General features: G+C 40.0%; 2 protein-coding genes across 2 annotated transcripts in view; one reads left to right on the forward strand and one right to left on the reverse strand.

The window, feature by feature from the left end:
• The window catches only part of LOC311585490 (olfactory receptor 6C74-like), a gene marked incomplete at both ends in the record, with an annotated part of 128373 nt that overhangs the window by 92605 nt on the left and 16987 nt on the right, over positions 1-18781 (forward strand). The window lies entirely within an intron of this gene.
• Positions 15993-16956, reverse strand: OR10A7 (olfactory receptor family 10 subfamily A member 7; the record flags this gene model as incomplete). Its single annotated transcript, XM_084760684.1, has 1 exon — positions 15993-16956. The coding sequence occupies exon 1, from the start codon at positions 16941-16943 to the stop codon at positions 15993-15995; it is 951 nt and encodes a 316-aa protein (XP_084616810.1). The 5' UTR covers positions 16944-16956.

Here is an 18781-nt window from a genome sequence, read left to right on the forward strand (position 1 = left end):
ATGTATTTCAAGTATTTACTAGCGTTAAATATTTTAGAATAACTCATGATATGTATATACAATCTAAGGTTACATATACATATTGTATATATACTGATATATGTAACCAAATAATAAAGCTTGATCCAATAGATTTTAGTTGGCAAGAAGTAATTGCCTTTTAGAAAGTCATAAGGTGTTGCTTATATGTAGCTAAAATGTTATGAAAGAAATTTCCCAAGCTTTTCCAAAAATGTATAGCTTTGACTTCCCTTCTGACAAAGAAAAATGATCTCCATAGTGAATTATACCACTTACGTATTTGCTCCTATTTCTTCACGTGGTGGAACACAGAGGCCTAACCGTCACCTAGTAGGATGTGAGGAGCAGTGGTTCCAGCTCACACAAGGACAAACACTAACAAAATAGACTTCACAGGAAGGAAGGAAGACACAGCATAAAACATAATGTGACTAATTTATGAATTTAAGCCCCAATTGTGTTATTTCAATTTTTCTAAATATGCCAATGTCTTACAAGTCGCATTTTGTCTATTTGTATAAATAAAGTACATGAAACAGATGTGTGTGAAGTATGCCATCAAAGATGAGCAGCAGCTGGCCCATAAAGAGACGACCAAACTAGGTGAGCTCAGCCATCACCAACTCTCTCCTACCTTTAGCAGAACCACTTGGATCTTTGGTCCAAATTAGACCTTTTGTAGCTGAGTTAGAGAAGATGAAGTTTGAGGGCCATTGGGAAATGATCCCTAGGCCTTCTGAAGGAAGAAGAAAAAAAAAACCAAGCAGGTTGTTTATGTGAAGGTGAGTTAAAAATCATGTAAATTTATTCATTCTGTTTACTATATAAAACACCATCAACAAAATTATATAATCTTCTTTATATAGAACTCTGCATTTTTATTAAGTTCCATGTTTATCAAGGTATACATGAGCACTGATAAAGTACAAATTTTCCTGACCGTTATTAATATGGCAGGGTAAAGAATTGTCCAGTGTTTGGAGGAGTCATTTTCAAAGAATTGGAGAAACAGTATCCAACTCATAATGAGATATTTGCTTAGACCCAGGAATTGCATGTGCTCTTTCCATAAATGTTTCAAATGAGTAAACTCTACTTCCACTTCTGTCCTCCTGTTGTTTCATGGTTGTTTATAGATTCGTTCAAGAAAACACTCTGAGATATCTTTTAGAACCAAAAATAAGTAACAGAAGTGATTTGAACGACAAAGTTGCTCAAAATAGTGATGATAATAATAAAATATATTTCATTAACAAATGACACGGTAATAATATATTTTAAACAACACAATGAAATTAACATTCTTACACTGCTGCCTATTGATTTTCTAAATATAATGGAGCAAAGATAAGTTTTTATAATGAAATTTCAATTAATGAGTTGGAAACAAGGAAATTGAAAACAAGGATGATGTAAATGTTATAAAAATTGTTACAGATAGGATGAAAAATGTATGAAGAGAAATTTGAGAGGGAACAGAAATTTCTTTGCCCCAAACTATCTTTTCCAAGTATTTGGCTATTGTGAAATGGGATAGGAACTTTACAGTGGAGAGGGACTGGCAAGCATCACCTTAACTCCGGGAATAAAGTTTGAGTCATTAGTAATAAGGCATAGTAATACCATGAACACTTCAGTATGATGTGCCTAGAACACATCTCTTTTGTAATTGTGTCAAATACACACTATTATTTCACTCATGTAAAACACAAGCTCAGGCAGCACTGAGGGGCTGAATAACTGGTAAAGAGTCTTCAAAAGTGTAAGTGTGGATCTTGAACATTCAACAGTTACCTACTATCAGCATTTTGGCCATTCATGAGGCTGCTTTAGAATATAAGAGCCAGATAATAGCAATGAGTGATGTGAAGAACTGTCTTCTGGAAACGGCATGGGCATTACAATCACTGAGATGCAATAGCTGTGACTATTTATACAAGACCTGCACACACACACACACACACACACACACACAATCACACAGGAAGGAGACTAGTTATAAAACGCAAAGTCAGGATTGGAAAGTGGCACAAGAGAGCAATGGGAGTGTATATTAGCAAAATACATTATATGCAAGTAGGAAATTATCCAAGATAAAACAGGTAAAAATGTCCAGGAGTGTCTGGCATTCTGATCCAACACGCACACGTTAATATTAAGAGTAAGATCAAGAGAGGCGGTCTGTATGAAGACTGACTTGTCCATCAGATCCAGTGTGGGGGCCTACATTCTGCTTTTTCATGCACTTGGGTTGGCCTTTCAGTCTCTCTGAGTCACCGTGGACCTAGATTAGCTGTCACTGTTGGTGTTCTTGCAGAGTTCTTGTCCCCTTCAGGGGCGTTTGTCCTTGCCCAGACTCTCCCACAAGATCCCCAGATCCCCATCTAATGTTTGGCTGTGGGGTCTCAGCATCTGTTTTCATGTGGTTCCCTTAGCAACAGGAAGGGGTGGGGTTGTTACTGACATGGATGCAGTTACCTGTTATTGGATTACTTTCCCTAGCCAGACATCCAGGTACCATCTGTAGGGCTGGATTTGTGGTTACTGATGAAATTTGGTTTTGTCATGGAATATCTAGTTTTTTCCTTCTATGGTGATTGAAACTTTTGTTGGGTATAGTAGTCTTCTCGTCTACAATTAAATTTCCTTATCTTTTTATAGTGTCCCTGGTTTCTTCTGTGTTTTGTGTCAGGAAATTTTTAGTTTTGACATTTTCTTTGATTGGTGTATCGATAACTTCAATTGTATCTTTCACACTTCCATCTTTTGTATTTGGTTCCTGTTCTCTTCCCTATGTCTTCCTAGTCTAAGATTGCCTCAGCTTGTGTTTTCATTGATGCTTCTAATTCTGTCCTTAGATCTTGAATAGCCTTATTCATTCCTTTCTCCCATTTGATTGCATTTTCCTGTAATTCTTTATAGGATTTATTCAATTCCTTCACCTGCTTGAGTGTATTTCCTGTGTTTCTTTGAGTGATTTATATTCCTCTTTCAAAGCTTCTATTATTTTCATCACCTCAGATTTAAAGTCTTCTCCTTGCACTTTGTGGGTGTTCATACCTCCAGGGCTTGCTGTGTTGGGATCACTGGTTTCCAGTGATGTTATATGGCTCTGAGTTTTGTTGCTACTCTTTTTGCACTGTCCTCTAGATATCTGGTTGTTTCTGGTGTTAGCAGGCCTAGAGGTCACTGTCTTTGTCCCACATTGGCCAGGCAAGTTGGAAACAAGCAAAGAGAGCTCCAAGCTGAAGGTTCTTTGCTAGGGCTTCCCAGAGGCTTCACCAGGAGATTGGACAGTGGTTGTTATAGACTGTACCTAGATAGCTCAGCTGGGTTCCCTGTCTGTATCCCAGTTGAGTCAGGTAGAAGAGAAGTGGACTGATAGATTTCCAAGCCCAAAGTTGCTTAGGTGCCCTACTGTCCTTTTCGAGATGGCAGGGCTCTGCCTATCTGCTCTGTGTTCCAGATGGGCTAGGCAAGTTAGCAGCTGGGGGCAGGGGGAGCTGTGAGAGGTTCAAGCTTGAAGCTGCTCAGGTTCCCCACAGACCTTCTTGAGATGGCATCAAATGTGAGTCTTGGCCCACACCAGACTCATCTCTGCCTATCTACTCTGTGTCCCAGAAGGGCTAGGCTTGTAAGCAGCTGGGGTGCTGAGGGGAACCAGAGCCCAAAGCTGCTGAGGTGTTGTTCTACAGGCCTTCTTGAGATGACAGGGCTCTGCTTATCTGCTCTGTGGCCCAGTTAGGCTAGACCAGTAAGCTGCTGGCCAGCAAAGAGAGATGGGAGCGCAAAGTTGCTCACAGAATGGCAGCTAATATGGAGTGTGACCCACGCAGGTCTCTGCTCTCCCTGTCTGCTCTATGCCCTAGCTCTGTCAGAGCAGGATGCTTCAGGTAGGCAGGTGGAGATAGACTAAGGCCTGAAGCTGCTCACAGGATGGCAGCTAATGCAGATTGTGGCCAGCACCAGGATTCAGCTCTGTGTCACAGATGGGCCAGGCTTGTAAGCAGATGGGGGACTGAGACAGACAGGAATCCAATGCTGCTCAGATGTTCCACATGTCTTTGGCAGGGCTCTGCCTATCTGCTCTGTGACCCAGCTGGGCTAAGCCAGTAAGCAGTTGGGGGGGCTGAGAGAGCTCAGAGCCAAAAGGTGCTTGGGTACCCCCACACTCTTTCTTGAAATGGCAGCTAATGTGGATTGTGTCTGGTGCCTGGACTCAACTCTGCCTGTCTGCTCTGTGTCCCAGAACTGGTAAGCAGCAGATGGGCAGTGAGAGCCCAAAGCTGCATGGATGTGTCTTAGTCTTCCTCAAGATGGCGGCTAATGTGGGTTGTCTCCTGGGATTTTCTGCTGGTTTACCTGGGTGGCCAGGGGTCGGACCCACCTGTGCTGCACACAGTGTGGATGCCTCTCACCTGGGAATCAGCAGCACTGGTGTTTTGTAGATCTCAGTTTGGTCTTTAGGTCACTGTGCAGTCTTTGTTGTGTTGCTGTTCAGAAGCTGTGTGTGATCGGTGCCACCATCTTGGATCTCCAGGCAATCTGGAGACTCCCAGTGCAACTTCTACTCCACCAGAATCTTTCATGGGCCACCTGCTCCTCCACCCATACCTTCCCATTCTTTATAATGTTACTTGTATATGTGTTTTCAGGGCTGACCACTCGTTATTGGGTAGCTGACCAGTTGGTACTTCCCTAAGGAAGACTTTGTAGAGTTTAGACTTAATAATACTAGTAAACAAGAGGAGCTTCTTTTGAGTATATGTCCCGCAGTGCTATAGCTAAGTCTTGGGGTAGATCTGTTCCCAGATTTTTGAGATACCTCCAACTGAATTTCAGAAGCAGTTGTACAAGTTTGCACTTCCACCATCAATGGAAGCGCACTCCCCTTGCTCCGTATTGTTGCCAGCATGAGTTTCTGATCTTTGCCATTCTGGCAGGTGTAAGATAAAATTTCAAAGTTGTTTTGATTTGCATTTCCCTAATGACTAAGAATGCTGAGCTTTTCTTTAAGCACTTCTTGGCCATTAGAAGTTTCTTTGTTCAGAATTATCCATTTAAGATCTGTATCCCCATTTTGAATTGGATTGTTTGCTTTCTTAATGTCTCATTTCTTGAGTTCCTTATACATTTTGGGTGTCAGCTCTGTCAGATGTGGAGGTGGTGAAAATTGTTTCCCATTCTGCATGCAGCAAAGCAATGGATCCTGTTTTCACACTCACTCAGACAGTCTTTGTCTTTTTATTGAGAAGTTGAGTCCATTGACGTTGAAAGATATTAAACACCAATGATTGTTAATTCCTGTTATTTAATATTGGTTATGGTTGTGTGTGCATTTGTGTGTGTGTGTGTGTGTGTGTGTGTGTGTGTGTGTGTGTGCTTCTCTTCCTTTGGTTTTGCTTGGGTGGAGTTATTGCTTGTGATTTTTGGGGTATAGTTAACTTCCTTGGGTTGGAATTTTTCTTCTAGTATCTTCTCTAGTGCTAGATTTGTAGATAAATATTGTTAAATTTGGTTTTGCCATGGACTATATTGTTTTCTCCATCTACAGTGATTGAAAGTTTTGCCACGTTTAGTAGTCTGGGATGGCAACTGTGGTATCTTAGAGTCTACAAGATATCTGCCTAGGCCTTTATGGCTTTTAAGGTTTCTGTAGAGAACTGAGGTATAATTCTAACAGGTCTGCTTTATACAATTTTTGACCCTTTTCCCTTGGTGCTTTTAATATTCTTTCTTTGTTCTATACATTTAGTGTTTTGATTATTATGTGGCAGGAGAATTTCCCTTTCTTTCTTTCTTTCTTTCTTTCTTTTTTTTTTTTTTTTTTTTTGGTCCAATCTATTTGGTGTTTTGTATGGTTCTTGTATGTTTATCAGCATCTCTTTCTCCAGAAAATGGAAACAACCTATATGGCCTTCAACTGAAAAATGGATAAAGAAAATGTGGTATATTTACACAACAGAATATTACCCAGTCACTAAAAACAATGCCATCATAAAATTTGCAAGCAAATGGATGGAACTAGAAAATATTTTCCTGAGTGAGGTAACCCAGACCCAGAAAAACATAGTATGTACTTACTTATAAGTGAGTCATAAAGTATATTAACTTACATATAGTGAATCATAAAGTATATTAGTCATTAAATATAGGATAACCATGCTACAATTCAAAGACCTCCCCCCCAAAAACCTAAGTAACATGGAGGGCCTAAGGGGTGGTGGCGGTGGTGCTTGAATCTCACTGAGAAGAAATAGATTAGACACTGAGAGTACCCAGTATAATTAAGCCTAGCATAAATGTTACCAGAGGGGCTTCATCCAGCGGCTGTTGGAAGCTGATGCAGAGGCCCACAGACAAATATTGAGTGTAGCTTGCAAAATCCTCTGGAAGAGGGGGAGAGAAATTATTGAGGGGGCCGGAGGGAGCCAGAGTGGGCCAGGACACCACAAGAAAACCTACAGAGCCAACTAACCTGGGCCATGGGTGCTCATTAGGAGACTGAATTGCCAACTAGGAAGAATGAATGGGGCCGACTGTTGAATGATGAGTAACATTTAATATTGAATTATTATTTTAATAGCATCAGTGGTTACTCCTTCACCAGTGTTATACCCAAATAATCACACAGAGAGACCAGGATCTATTTAATTACCCTACACCACAATGCTGAGTAATAATCACTCCATCCTAAACCTCCCATTCTGTTTTCCCACTTTAAACTTGCCTTTAAATCATCTTCTAATCATCTTCTGGGCCTCCTTCTTTTTTCCTGATGCTTCCTGGTCTTCTCCTCCCGGCTCCATCATCTCCTTCCTCCTTTTTTCTCCTTCCCTCACTCACCAGGATGTCTTGTGCTATTCTCTGTTACTGCTCAGCACTGGCTTACTGGTTTTATTAGAAAGACAGTGAACAAATGGTGACATGTTAACAAACTTGAAACTGGAGATACCTAGAACAAACATCACAATGCAATGTCTTTGTTGATCCAGAGAGTGGGGTAGATAAATCAACATTTGAATAAACAAGTGTAAACTGTACACAGTCCACAAGAATATTATGCCAAAAAAAAAAAAAAAAGAATATTGTGCCGACAGCAAGACCTAGGCCTTCTGCACACATGTAGCAGTTGTGCACCTGGGTCTTCATGTTAGCCTCCTAAAGCTAAAGGAACAGATGTCTCTGGCTATATTGCCTGGCTTTAGATGCCTTTCCCCTGCCTGGGATGCTTTGTCTAGCCTCAGTGGAAGGGGATGCACCTAGGCTTGCAGTGGCTGATTGTTGTCCATGGGAGTTCTCCCATTTTGGGGAAGAAGGAGAGGAAGGATGAATGGAGGGAGAAGGGAGAGGTGGGGAGTGGAGAGGGAGGGAATGGTGGGAGAAGAGGGAGGGCAACTTAAAGTGAGTGAATGAAAACTTAGTCAATAAAAAAAAGTATAAATGAAATAGTTACATAAGAATTAAAAGGACTTCGACAAGACAAATCCATGGAAAATGAGTACAATGTAATTGTCTGTATGAAAAAACATCCAGCACACAACAAGAAAATTTGCTCAACCATGTTCATAGCAGCCTTATTCATAATAGCCAGAACATGGAAACAGCCTAAGTGTCCCTCAGGAGAAGAATGGATAAAGAAACTGTGGTACATATACACTATGGAATACTATTCAGCTATTAAAAACAAGGAATTCCCAAAATTTGTGGATAAATGGATTGAGCTAGAAATGATCATAATGAGTGAGTTAACCCAGAAGCAGAAAGACTCAAATGGTATATACTCACTTATATCTGCATATTAGCCCAAGGGGCATGTCCCACTAAGCCTTCACTTACCAGGAAACTGAGACAGAGGAGAGGACATTCTAGTGGGACTCTAGATGAGAGAAACATGGGAGAAAGGCAAAGTAGAAGGATCCAGAGGGTCCTAGAAGCCTACAAGTAGAACATTATGATAGGCAGATTTGGGCCCAGGGGTCCTGCTCAAACTAAGGCACCAGCCAAGGACAATACAGGCAGTAAACCTTAAACCCCTACCCAGATCTAGACAATGGACAGAACATTCTCCTCAGTAGAGTGGAGAGTGGGATATGACTTTCTCACATACTCTGGTGCCTCACCTTTGACCATGTCCCCTGGAGGGGGAGACCTGGTGGCACTCAGAGGAAGGACAGCAGGTTACCAAGAAGAGACTTGATACCCTATGAACATATACAGGGGGAGGTAATCCCCCTCAGGAATAGTCATAGGGGAGGGGAATGAGGGGAAAATGGGAGGGAGGGAAGAATGGGAGGATACAAGGGATGGGATAACCATTGAAATGTAACAAGAATAAATTAATAAAGGAAAAAAAAAGAAAAAAGAATCCATAAATTTATGGACAACTGAAATATAAATAGAAGGTCTCTTGTGCATACATTTTCAACTAATTTGTATTTAGAGAGTCGCTGGGCATGGTGGTGCATGCATTTAATATCAGAACTTTGGAAGGCAGAAGCAGGTGGATCTATTTGAGTTTGAGGCCAGCCTGGTCTACAAAGTTAGCCAAGGCTACATGGAGAAACTCTGTCTCAAAAAAACAAAACAAAACAAAACAAAGCAAAAACAAAAAATAACACCAAAAATAAAAATAAAAACAAACAACAACAAAAATAGAAGAAAAACCAAAAACAAAACAAAAACCAAGAGAATGATGGATGTAGAAAGTTGTAACTATGACAGGAAAGGTTTCACAATGAATATTCAACAAGTAGAGGAGTAAGCAGGAAATGAATGATTAAGAATTCAAGCGGCCTAGGCAGTCAGACCATGCCCATGAGGACCCCTCCCTGATGCCACACAGCATAGGTAGAGCATACCACTCCTGAGGGCACCACTGAGGGGACCCCAAGCATCCAGACACACCAGCTGCCACTAAGATTAGCAAATAAGTGGTGGAGAAATGGAAGAAAAAGAGAAGTAGAAGATTGTGTGCACAAGGGAGAAAGGAAGAAGTGGAGACCTGAAAGTAGTGAGAAAGAGCCTGATTTGAGTAGTTAGTGATGTCACCCTTCCATGGTGAGGTCCTGGTCTTTACTGCCACTAAGGGCCATGCCTGGGTCCATGGTCCTACAGCAGCGGGTGTCTGTTACCACCAAAAGTCAAGTGAGTGTCCCTGTTTGACACTGATGTCTGGAGCCGAGTTGATATCTGAAAGCTGTGCAGAAAGAGCCTCTCTCCTCACCTGGGGAGATCTGGCCCCAAGGACATGAAAGCAGAAGAGCTATTCTTGACCCATGACTCTGGAGCATGGATCCTGCACCTTGCTCAGGAAGTACAGTAGAGCTTACCCTAGCTGCCAGGGCACAGGTGAACCAGTCCAGAGGCCATGAGCATGGGAGAACTGGCCCCAGAACTTGTTGCCTAGCAGTGGCACGGGTGAGGAAGAGATGCTCTTCCCACTCACCACTTGCCACCTATGGCAGGTAGGAGAACTGGCCCCAAGATCGTGAAGGGAGGAGAGCTGTCTGTGTCCCTCACTGGCTACAACACTTGAGAGAGCAGGCCCCGCACTTGCTTTGAATTTCTCTTCCTTAAAAATTATTTATGTGAAAGCTGGCAAAACTGGTTTCTGGCATTAGCTTAGCAAATGGTGTTCTGCTAATGTTGGTGTCTTAATTTAGAAAAACAAAAGACAAAAACCCCTCAAGGTGATATGTCTAAGATCATTTATTTTTAATGTATTTATTTTTATGTTTTTCATATATTATTTTGGGGGGAGTGGTTGTCAGAGGACAAAGTGGGGTAAGTTGTTTTTCTTCTGCCAGCATGTGAATAATAGTAATCAAATGTAGACCATGAGATCTGTCAGTAAAGGTCTTTACCCCCTGAGGCATCTCAATGGTCTATCAAAGCATTTGTTTTTAAGAAATAGTATCAATATCATATTGAAAAAATGTCCTAAGAGAAAGAGTAGGCCAGAGAACAATATGATAAAATAAACTACTTGGGTCTTGACAAAAGATATTGGAAAGTCTTTGTCCTACATTTTGTTTTTAGTTGGATCTATTCTATATAATTATATAAAATATAGACATAAAGCTTAAATACAATTTATTGGTAGCTAGTAAGTTGCAATATATGTATTCAAGATACATTTATCTACTGAGGGACATCTAGGTTCTTCCCAGGTTCTGGCTGTTATGAATAAGGCTGCTGTGAACATGGATGAGCATATGTCCCTGTTGTGTGGTGGAGCATCTTCTGGGTATATTCCAAGGAGTGGAATAGCTGGGTCTTGAGGAAGCCCTATTCCAAGTTTTCTGAGAAAGTGCTAGATAGATTTCCAAAGTGGTTGTACAAGTTTGCACTCACACCATCAATGAAGGGCCTAATAGCAGTGTAAGTTTCAGATCCAGATATCAGAATTACAAGAGGAAGTGTCAGGTTATAAAAAATCCCTGAGGTTTGTGTTAGAAGTAAGATTCACAAACAGAAGCTATAAGGTGATCTCAACAGGAGAAACACCAAAAACTGCAGTTGGAAGGAATATGTTCCAGAGAATCACTGGAGAGCAATGGTGACTATAGTTAATAGCGATGTACTGTGTGCTTGAAAATTGTACAGAGAATGGATTACAAATGTTCTAATGAGAAATGGCTGTGTGAGATGTACATTAAGTCAACTAATTCAGTTTAGTCTTTCTACATTGCATACATATTCGCATTATGGATGCTTGGTCAGGCAGATGTGAATGGTGGAACATCCTGGCCTACAAAGCAAATTCAAAGCCAAGGTGAACAAATGTGATAAGGTGATGAGATCCCATCTACAAACACCAAATATAAATTTCAAACATAGTTAAAGGCCACATGTTGTATATTCTAAGTATTATAATTTTAATTTGCCCATAAAATAAAAATAATATTATTATTGAAAATTATTAGTAATATTACTGTACTTTGAATTCTTTAAAGATGATTATTTTTTTTTTGAAATCAGAAGCCTTGGAATAATTTGTTGCAGGATATTTACTCTCAGTGTGATCCATGAGATTGTGAACTGTAGATATGTCATTGATCCCATTGTGATCCCTGACATTGAACTGTAAATCCCTGTTTCTTGTGGTTGAGCCCTAACACACCTTTAATCCAAGAACTTTATGTTTATTGTAAACAGGTGATGAAGGTATGGTTCAGCCAGCCTTACACGCACCTTTAACCCAAGAGCTGTCCGTACACAGGATTTAGTAAAGGTAACCCTAGGTCAAGAGGTGGAGTAAGAAACCAGCTGACAGGGATTAAAGAGTAAGAGGGGCTTTGAGTTGAGGGGTTTTTAAGAGAGCATGTAGGAGGGGTCTTTGGTGCATCAGCTCCCTGGGTCTTGGAATTTTAGGTTTAGCTCCTCAGCTCCTTGGCCTTTGGCTTTTTGGGCTTTGAACCAGCAAGCCTTTGCTGGTTTTGTTGTTGTTGTTTTTTGTTTTTAACCTTTTCCTCCTGGGCTCTCAGCTGAGCTAGTTCACCTTTTATTCCTTCTACATTGGGACGTGAGCTGAGTAGGAACTTCAGCTGGGTGCTTTCTCTGCCTCTCTAAGCCAGCAGGTTTTCACCACGTCTGGCTCCTCAGCCTTTATTGGGAAAATAGAACAATCTGGGACTTTCATTTAAAACTACAATGATTCTTTATAGCTTAGTAAATCATCCCAAGAATGGTTGTGGAAATGTCTATGACACTAAAAAAGAAAGCAAATATAATTAAAATAAAAATATTTAACTGATAATAAATTAATAAAGAAAGGCCTTCTTTGTTCACAGAAGATCAGCAAGTGCCAGATCTGTTACAACACCTCTATTTTCATAAGGAAAAACAACATCTGTTAAAGAGTCAAAGGTGAGTCTAACAAAAATAATTAACTTCATTACTTAATGTAGAAACAATTATTAATCCTTGGTCACTTGTATATGTCAGATCCCCTTTAATGTTAAAGGTTAGATGTTAAGTGTGCTAATGATAAATTTGCCCTAAAGTTATTTATTGCTCATAAAGTAGGATGGATTATCCTACAGTTTTGAAGAACCTACTGACTCTAATCTGACTTGAAGTGGACTTCACTGAAATGGATGAGGTTATCTTCCAATTGTCATTTCTTTTCCAGCAAGCTCGATCTCATGAGAGTCAAAAGAGTAACTAAGAGCATATTCAGGGATAGTCTTTCCATCATTTTATTCTGAATTATGCTAAATTACTACAGTCATACTTTGTTTAAAAAAAAAAAAACCTCACATTTCTGTACTAGGTTCAAGGGAAGGAACGGAGATATCATCATGCAATTGGTAACAATACTGAGCCTCGGCAAAGATGTTACAGCCTTTTTGTATATAACTACTCACTACACACATTGTGAAATGCCTAATCATTCTCCTAAGTTGGTGTCTTAGAGTTACTATTGCCGGAGGGGTGCTGCTTACTGGATTGCTCCTCATGGCTTGCTTAGAACCCAGGATCACAAGCCTGGAGAATCCTGATGGGACTTGATTTACTGGGGTGGGCTGGTTGTGGGGGCCTCTCCTTTTCTAAGGGGAATAGGGGGAAATGGGAGAGAGTATTGGGCCAGGAGAAGAGGAGGAAAGGGGTTATGAATAAATATTTGAAAAGAAAATGTCTCAATAGGATGTCCTCCCCTCTTACCCACTATCCTGGTAGGTACAGTTTTTCATGGGGACGTACACCTTGGACTAGTGTCTCGATATAAGTGAGTATATACCATTTAGCGCTTTTTGCTTCTGTGTGAACTCACTCATTATGACAATTTCTAGTTCAATCCATTTGTCCACAAATTTTGGAAATTCCTTGTTTTTAATAGCTGAGTAGTATTCCATAGTGTAAATGTACCACAGTTTAGTAAACCACGAACCCCTACCCAGACTAGCCGATGAACATTCTCCACTGTTGAGTGGAGAAGGAGATCTAACTTTCACATAAACTCTGGTGCCCCATATTTGAACATGTCCCTTGGATGGAGATGCCTGGTGGCACTCAGAGGAAAGATAATAGGTCACCAAGGAGAGACTTGATACCGTATGAGAATATACAGGGGGAGGAGGTCCCCCTCAGACACAGACTTAGGGGAGGGGAGGGGAGTAGGAGGGAAGTGGGAGGAAGGGAGGAATGGGAGGATACATGGGATGGGCTAACAACTGAGATGTAATATGAATAAATTAATTTAAAAAATTTATATCTAAAAAAAAAAAAAGAAAAGAAAATGTCCTTCAGGCTTGCCTACCACCAGATCTCATGGGGCATTTTCTTAATTAAGATTCCCTCATATATATAGAAGGACCCAGAGGGAATAAGGGCACTGCCAGAAGACCAACAGAATCAACTAATCTAGACCCGTAAGGCCTTACAGAGACGGAAACATCAACCAAAGAGCACACGTGGGCTGGGTCCAGGCCCCCTACACAATGTGACTGAAGGACAGTTTGATCTTCACGTGGGTCCCTTAGCAAGTTGAGTGTTTGCTGTCTATGACATGGACTCTGTTGCCTGTTTTCGACCAGTTTGCCCTAACAAGGTTTCCTTGCCTGGCTTCAGTGGATGAGGAGAAGCTCAGGCCTGATGCCCTGATGTGCTGGCATGTGTTGGGAGGTGCTCTCTTTTTTTCTGAGGACAAGGTGGTGGGATAGGGCATGAGTTGGAGGGAGAGACTGGGACAAGAGGAGGGAAGTGGCTATGACTAGAATATAAAGTGAATATATAATTTTTAAAAAATCCCTTCTCTCAGGCTGGAGAGGTGGCTCAGAGGTTAAGAGCACTAACAGGTCTTCCAGAGGTCCTGAGTTCAATTCCCAGCAACCACATGGTGGCTCACAACCATCTATAATGTGATCTGATGCCCTCTTCTGGCCAGCAAATGTGCATGCAGTCAAAAACCAAAACAAAAATGGTATACATAATAAATAAATAATTTTTTAAAATTTCTTCTTTCAGATGTTATATGTTAATTTCTTCAAGAAGCTTCATTGAAAAATATTTTATCTCTCTCCATCCTTTTTGTTTTGATGGATAATTTCTGGTGTCTATCTACGTCACTCCTGTACTTGCTCATATCTTCACATGGCTCCCTTCTCTGTGTCAGTTACTTTCTGTGTATCTCCAAATCTATCATGTTACAGCAGGATATCAGTCATTATATTTGGCATCCTCCTTATTATAACCAGTGTAAACTGGTTGCCCCCACAAATTTATCATTAATACATTTTGTCCATCTATCAACTATTTTGATGATAATAATTCATATTTTGTTATTGTTAAAATCTAATATCTGGTGAGAATCTTCTCTGTTTCAGATCATCAAGGTGGTTCTGCTTCCATTTTACCAAGGCTGTTAAGACTCAGAATTAAAGAACTGGGGCGAGTGCCTAAATATTCTCACCATAAAACATTTCTTCTCAGCTGGGCAGTGGTGGCACACTCCTAAAATCTAGTACACAGGGAGGCAGAGGCAGGCAGATGCGTGAGTTTGAGGCCACCCAGGTCTACAAAGTGAGCCCAGGACAGCTAAGGCTACACAGGTAAACTCTGTCTCAAAAATTTTTTTTCTTTATCATCCATTTTTACCCTAGTTGTGGAGAAAGAAAACAAATGAATTTATCTGGAAATGAAAATAACACTGTAATTTTCAGGTCTACATCCAAAAGCCCTTTAATTAGTTTAATCCTTTATAAATTCTCCCCAAATGTATACACAGAGGAGCTGAATCTATGACTGTAATTTAGAGTTGTCTAGAGGAACAAAACTTACAGTGTGTGTGTGTGTGTGTGTGTGTGTGTGTGTGTGTGTGTGTGTGTAGGAAAAGAGTGAATGCAGTCAAAGTAAATGGTACACCTGAAAGAAATTACATGAAAATCAACACTATGTATTATGAATATGCACAAATTAGAACAAAACACAAAACATGAAATTGGTCAAGTAGTCAATGGTTCCATCTCCTGGGTAGTCAGTCCTTATGTGGAGATGCTAGCCATATGGAAAGTAGGAGGAAATGAACCTCCCCGGCTAGACAAACAAGGTGAATACAGAAGGTTGGGAGCCTCTGGATTTATAAGATACATGAGGATGAGAGGAACATATAACATAAAATATAGAGGGGCCATCTCACCGAAAACAGTCGATGTGGATATATGTTTGTACTGCGGAAGAGGGGACCGGGGACAGGGGCTTGTCTGTTTAGAGTCACTTGATGCAATGGTGGCAGCAGAAGGCAAAAATTATGGCCCAAAACGCAACAGAGGCCACGAAAAAGAAAACTCTTACCCATACATTGGGCACCAAAATGTTGTAGTGCCCATCCCCCTGAATGACCCTGGGGACAGGAGATTAAGTGGCTCAGGGTCAACAACACAGACCCTGGGAGTTCTGGTGTAAAGCAGAAGTTCATCCATGGCAGAAATGGGGCAACATTTTATACTCCACTCCCGAACTGTTGAGGCTCTCACCTGTCGTGTCGTCATGGGATTGGTGTACATGGTTCACATGGTCCTGTGCAAGTCATTGCTGGGCGCCCCTGCGGATTTTCAGTTGGAAATTGAAAATGCTGTCAGCATAAAGGCACAGCCAGTTGGTATTTCCTGCTACAGTGCAGATTTGGTTTGGGAAAAAGAAAACAACATGACTGGGATGTCACGGCTGCCTTTTTTAGTGTAGTGCTCCTGTAGTTTTTTCATCCATCACATCCTGAGGAGCATCTGCAGATGTGCAGTTAATAAATGCACTTACCACGTTAGGCCAAAGGATGTCTAATTTTCATCATATGACCTGAGTGACAATCACATAAACTTGCCCAACCTTTAAATGGTCTGCTTACAATCTTTTCCTCAGCTAGGGCATTCCATTTCTGTCCTGCGATGGCCTGGGATGAGCCTAATCTTGAAGATGACTCTTACGGAGTGTGGGTGAACACTGTAGCCCCACTTTGTGTAGAAACACTCTTATAACACATCTAGTTTCTTCAAGGCCTTTCGGGTGATAATTCTTTTGACTGCTCCTTTGACTTCCTTGTTCCTTAGGCTGTAAATGATGGGGTTTAACATAGGTGTAATGATGGTGTAAGACAAGGACACGAGCTTCTTGCTCTCAGGAGACTGGTTAGATTTAGGCCTTAGATAAGTCAGGCTGGCTGTTCCATAGAAGAGGGATACCACGATCAGGTGTGATGAGCACGTAGAAAACGCCTTCTGGCGACCAGTAGCAGATGGCATCCTCAGAATGGTCCCAATAATGTGGGTATAAGAGACCAAAATGAGAGAAAATGGAAACATGATAAAGATAAGAGTAGATGCAAGTGCTTGCATCTCATATGTAGTTGTGTCTTCAGTAACTAGTTTTAAGACAGGAGGACCGTCACAAAAAAAATGATCTACAACACTGGGCCCACAGAAAGGAAGAGCCATCATCCAAGCTGTCTGTAGCATGGACACAGGAACGCCAGACATCCAAGAACCTATGGCCATCCACAAGCACAGGGACCTATTCATTATGACAGGATAACGCAGAGGATTACAAATGGCCACAAAGCGGTCATAAGCCATCATAGAGAGGAGGAAACATTCAGAGCTGCCAAAGAAAAAGAAAAAGTACATCTGGGTGCCACAGCCTACGAAAGAGATGACCTTCCTTGTTGATACTAGGTCTACCAGCATCTTGGGCACCATGACCAGAGTGAAACAAACTTCAAGCAGTGATAAGTTTCGCAGGAAGAAGTACATGGGTGTTTGAAGAGCAGGCTCCACACTGGTAACTATGACAATGAGAAAATTCCCCAGCAAGGTAACCGAATAGATGGCCAGAAACAAAACAAAGAGGGAAACCTGCATATCAGGATTGTTTGTGAATCCCAGAAGAGTGAATTCAGTGACTCTGGTATGGTTTTCACAAGTCATATTTTAGACAATTACTCACAAAAAATCAAGATACGATGTGTCAAAGTACTCTACCAATATAGGTAGAATAAAAATAACAATGAAATTCCATAAAATGCATTTGTGTTCTCAGTCGTTTTATTCTTTTGATTTTCTAGAACATGGGAAATATTTACAATGAGATAAAGTAACATTTAAAAAAAATTTTTAATAACATCTTATTACCTAGGTGCAGGATTTTTCTTATCAGTACTTATGGTCAGGAACTTAAAATTTTCATCAATGCTGTGCCATTTTAATAAGCACAGATTATTAAATTAATTTATGAATTAATAAGATGATTGAAGCCAAATTAGAATTAAAATAGAGTAATTTACAAATTTTTTAAAAATGATTTCAAGTTACAGAGAGAAGTAATGAATTCATTTGACCTTTGCATCTTTGATTATATAAACCACACTTTTACCAAATTAGAAGTATTTTATATCATCCCATACATGCATATAATCTCTCCACACAAACCCACAAATATGAGCGTGATTATGTTATTACAAATTGGTGTTTTTCTGTAGTGTCTATCAGTCTACTTGTTGATGTTATTGTTGCTAATTTCTCTTGAAACATTATGTGCTTTCAGGGCTTTAAGTTGTTAAATTATTCATAGAGATATACCATAGAGATATAATGTTAATCTTCTGACAAAAGATTAACTTATAGGCTAATTCATCTTGCAAGAAACAATACATATTTCTAAGAGTCAGTTTACCTTATGGTCATCATAAATGGTCTGATCATGATTATAAATATTCTCTAAAAATTCATTATGAGAAGTTGAATCTAGCAACTTCTTGTGTTAAAATGTATACTTACTATTATGTTTTTTCTCACAACTGTACTCACTTAACTATTTTGAACTCAAATACTGTATCCTATCTAGAATAAAACTTCTTCACATAGAGTAGATGCATATTGTTTATAGACAGTTATTAGCAACAGCATATAATCAATTTGAAATTTTAAGAATAATTGCAAATTTTTAGAATTTTCAATTTGAGGGAAATACCTACTTACAATAATAATTGGACCTGAGCTTATTAACGATACATTTTGAGTAGTTTTTTTTTTCAATTTAATTGCTATGTCTTAGCGAGACTGAACCATTTATTTATGGCACATTAAGCTATTAATTGACTTTTTAACATAAGAAATGATTTTTTTAAAATTTCCATTCTAGTTTATTTTGAAATAATTATATACACATATAATAGAAATAGTTTTGACTCAGTGCTATTATGTGAGGAGCACCTATGAGCACCTACAAAATGAAGGTGGTTATCTTAAAATTGTTCTCAAACTGGCAGCACTTCTAACAATCTACAAGCACACGAGCACATACCGTGAGGTCAGAAATGTACAAACTTATGTAATTAAAGTGCAAAGTGCTTCTTGTGGACATCACCTTAGGCTTCTCAACGCTCTGTTCCTTACCATCCAACAATTTCCCAGGTAATAAGAGTTCTGTCATCATTTGTTTTATTTTAACCCAGCACAAAGTTATTCCATTTTCTCTAGTTTAAGAGTTCCATTATTTTTTTTTCTTAGAACGTCTTTGCGATACATGGATGCAAATATAAAAAAATGTGCTTAAAATTGAAGTTGAAGGGCAAGAGAGATTAAATAGAACTCTCTGGATATCTCTTACCAATGAGTAATGGCTGACATTTCTCCTTCAGTTAGAAGTCCAACCAACTTTTCAAAGGGTAATGCTAACTGAACTTGGAAGCTTCAGTAGCACAGCCTTCGATGAAGCAGAAGGCTTAGATAGAGTCGCCTACTTTGCTTTGGGACTAAATCGTGGA

This window comes from Acomys minous, assembly GCF_964271855.1.
Source record: "Acomys minous genome assembly, chromosome: 15".
Classification (NCBI taxonomy): Eukaryota; Metazoa; Chordata; class Mammalia; order Rodentia; family Muridae; genus Acomys; species Acomys minous.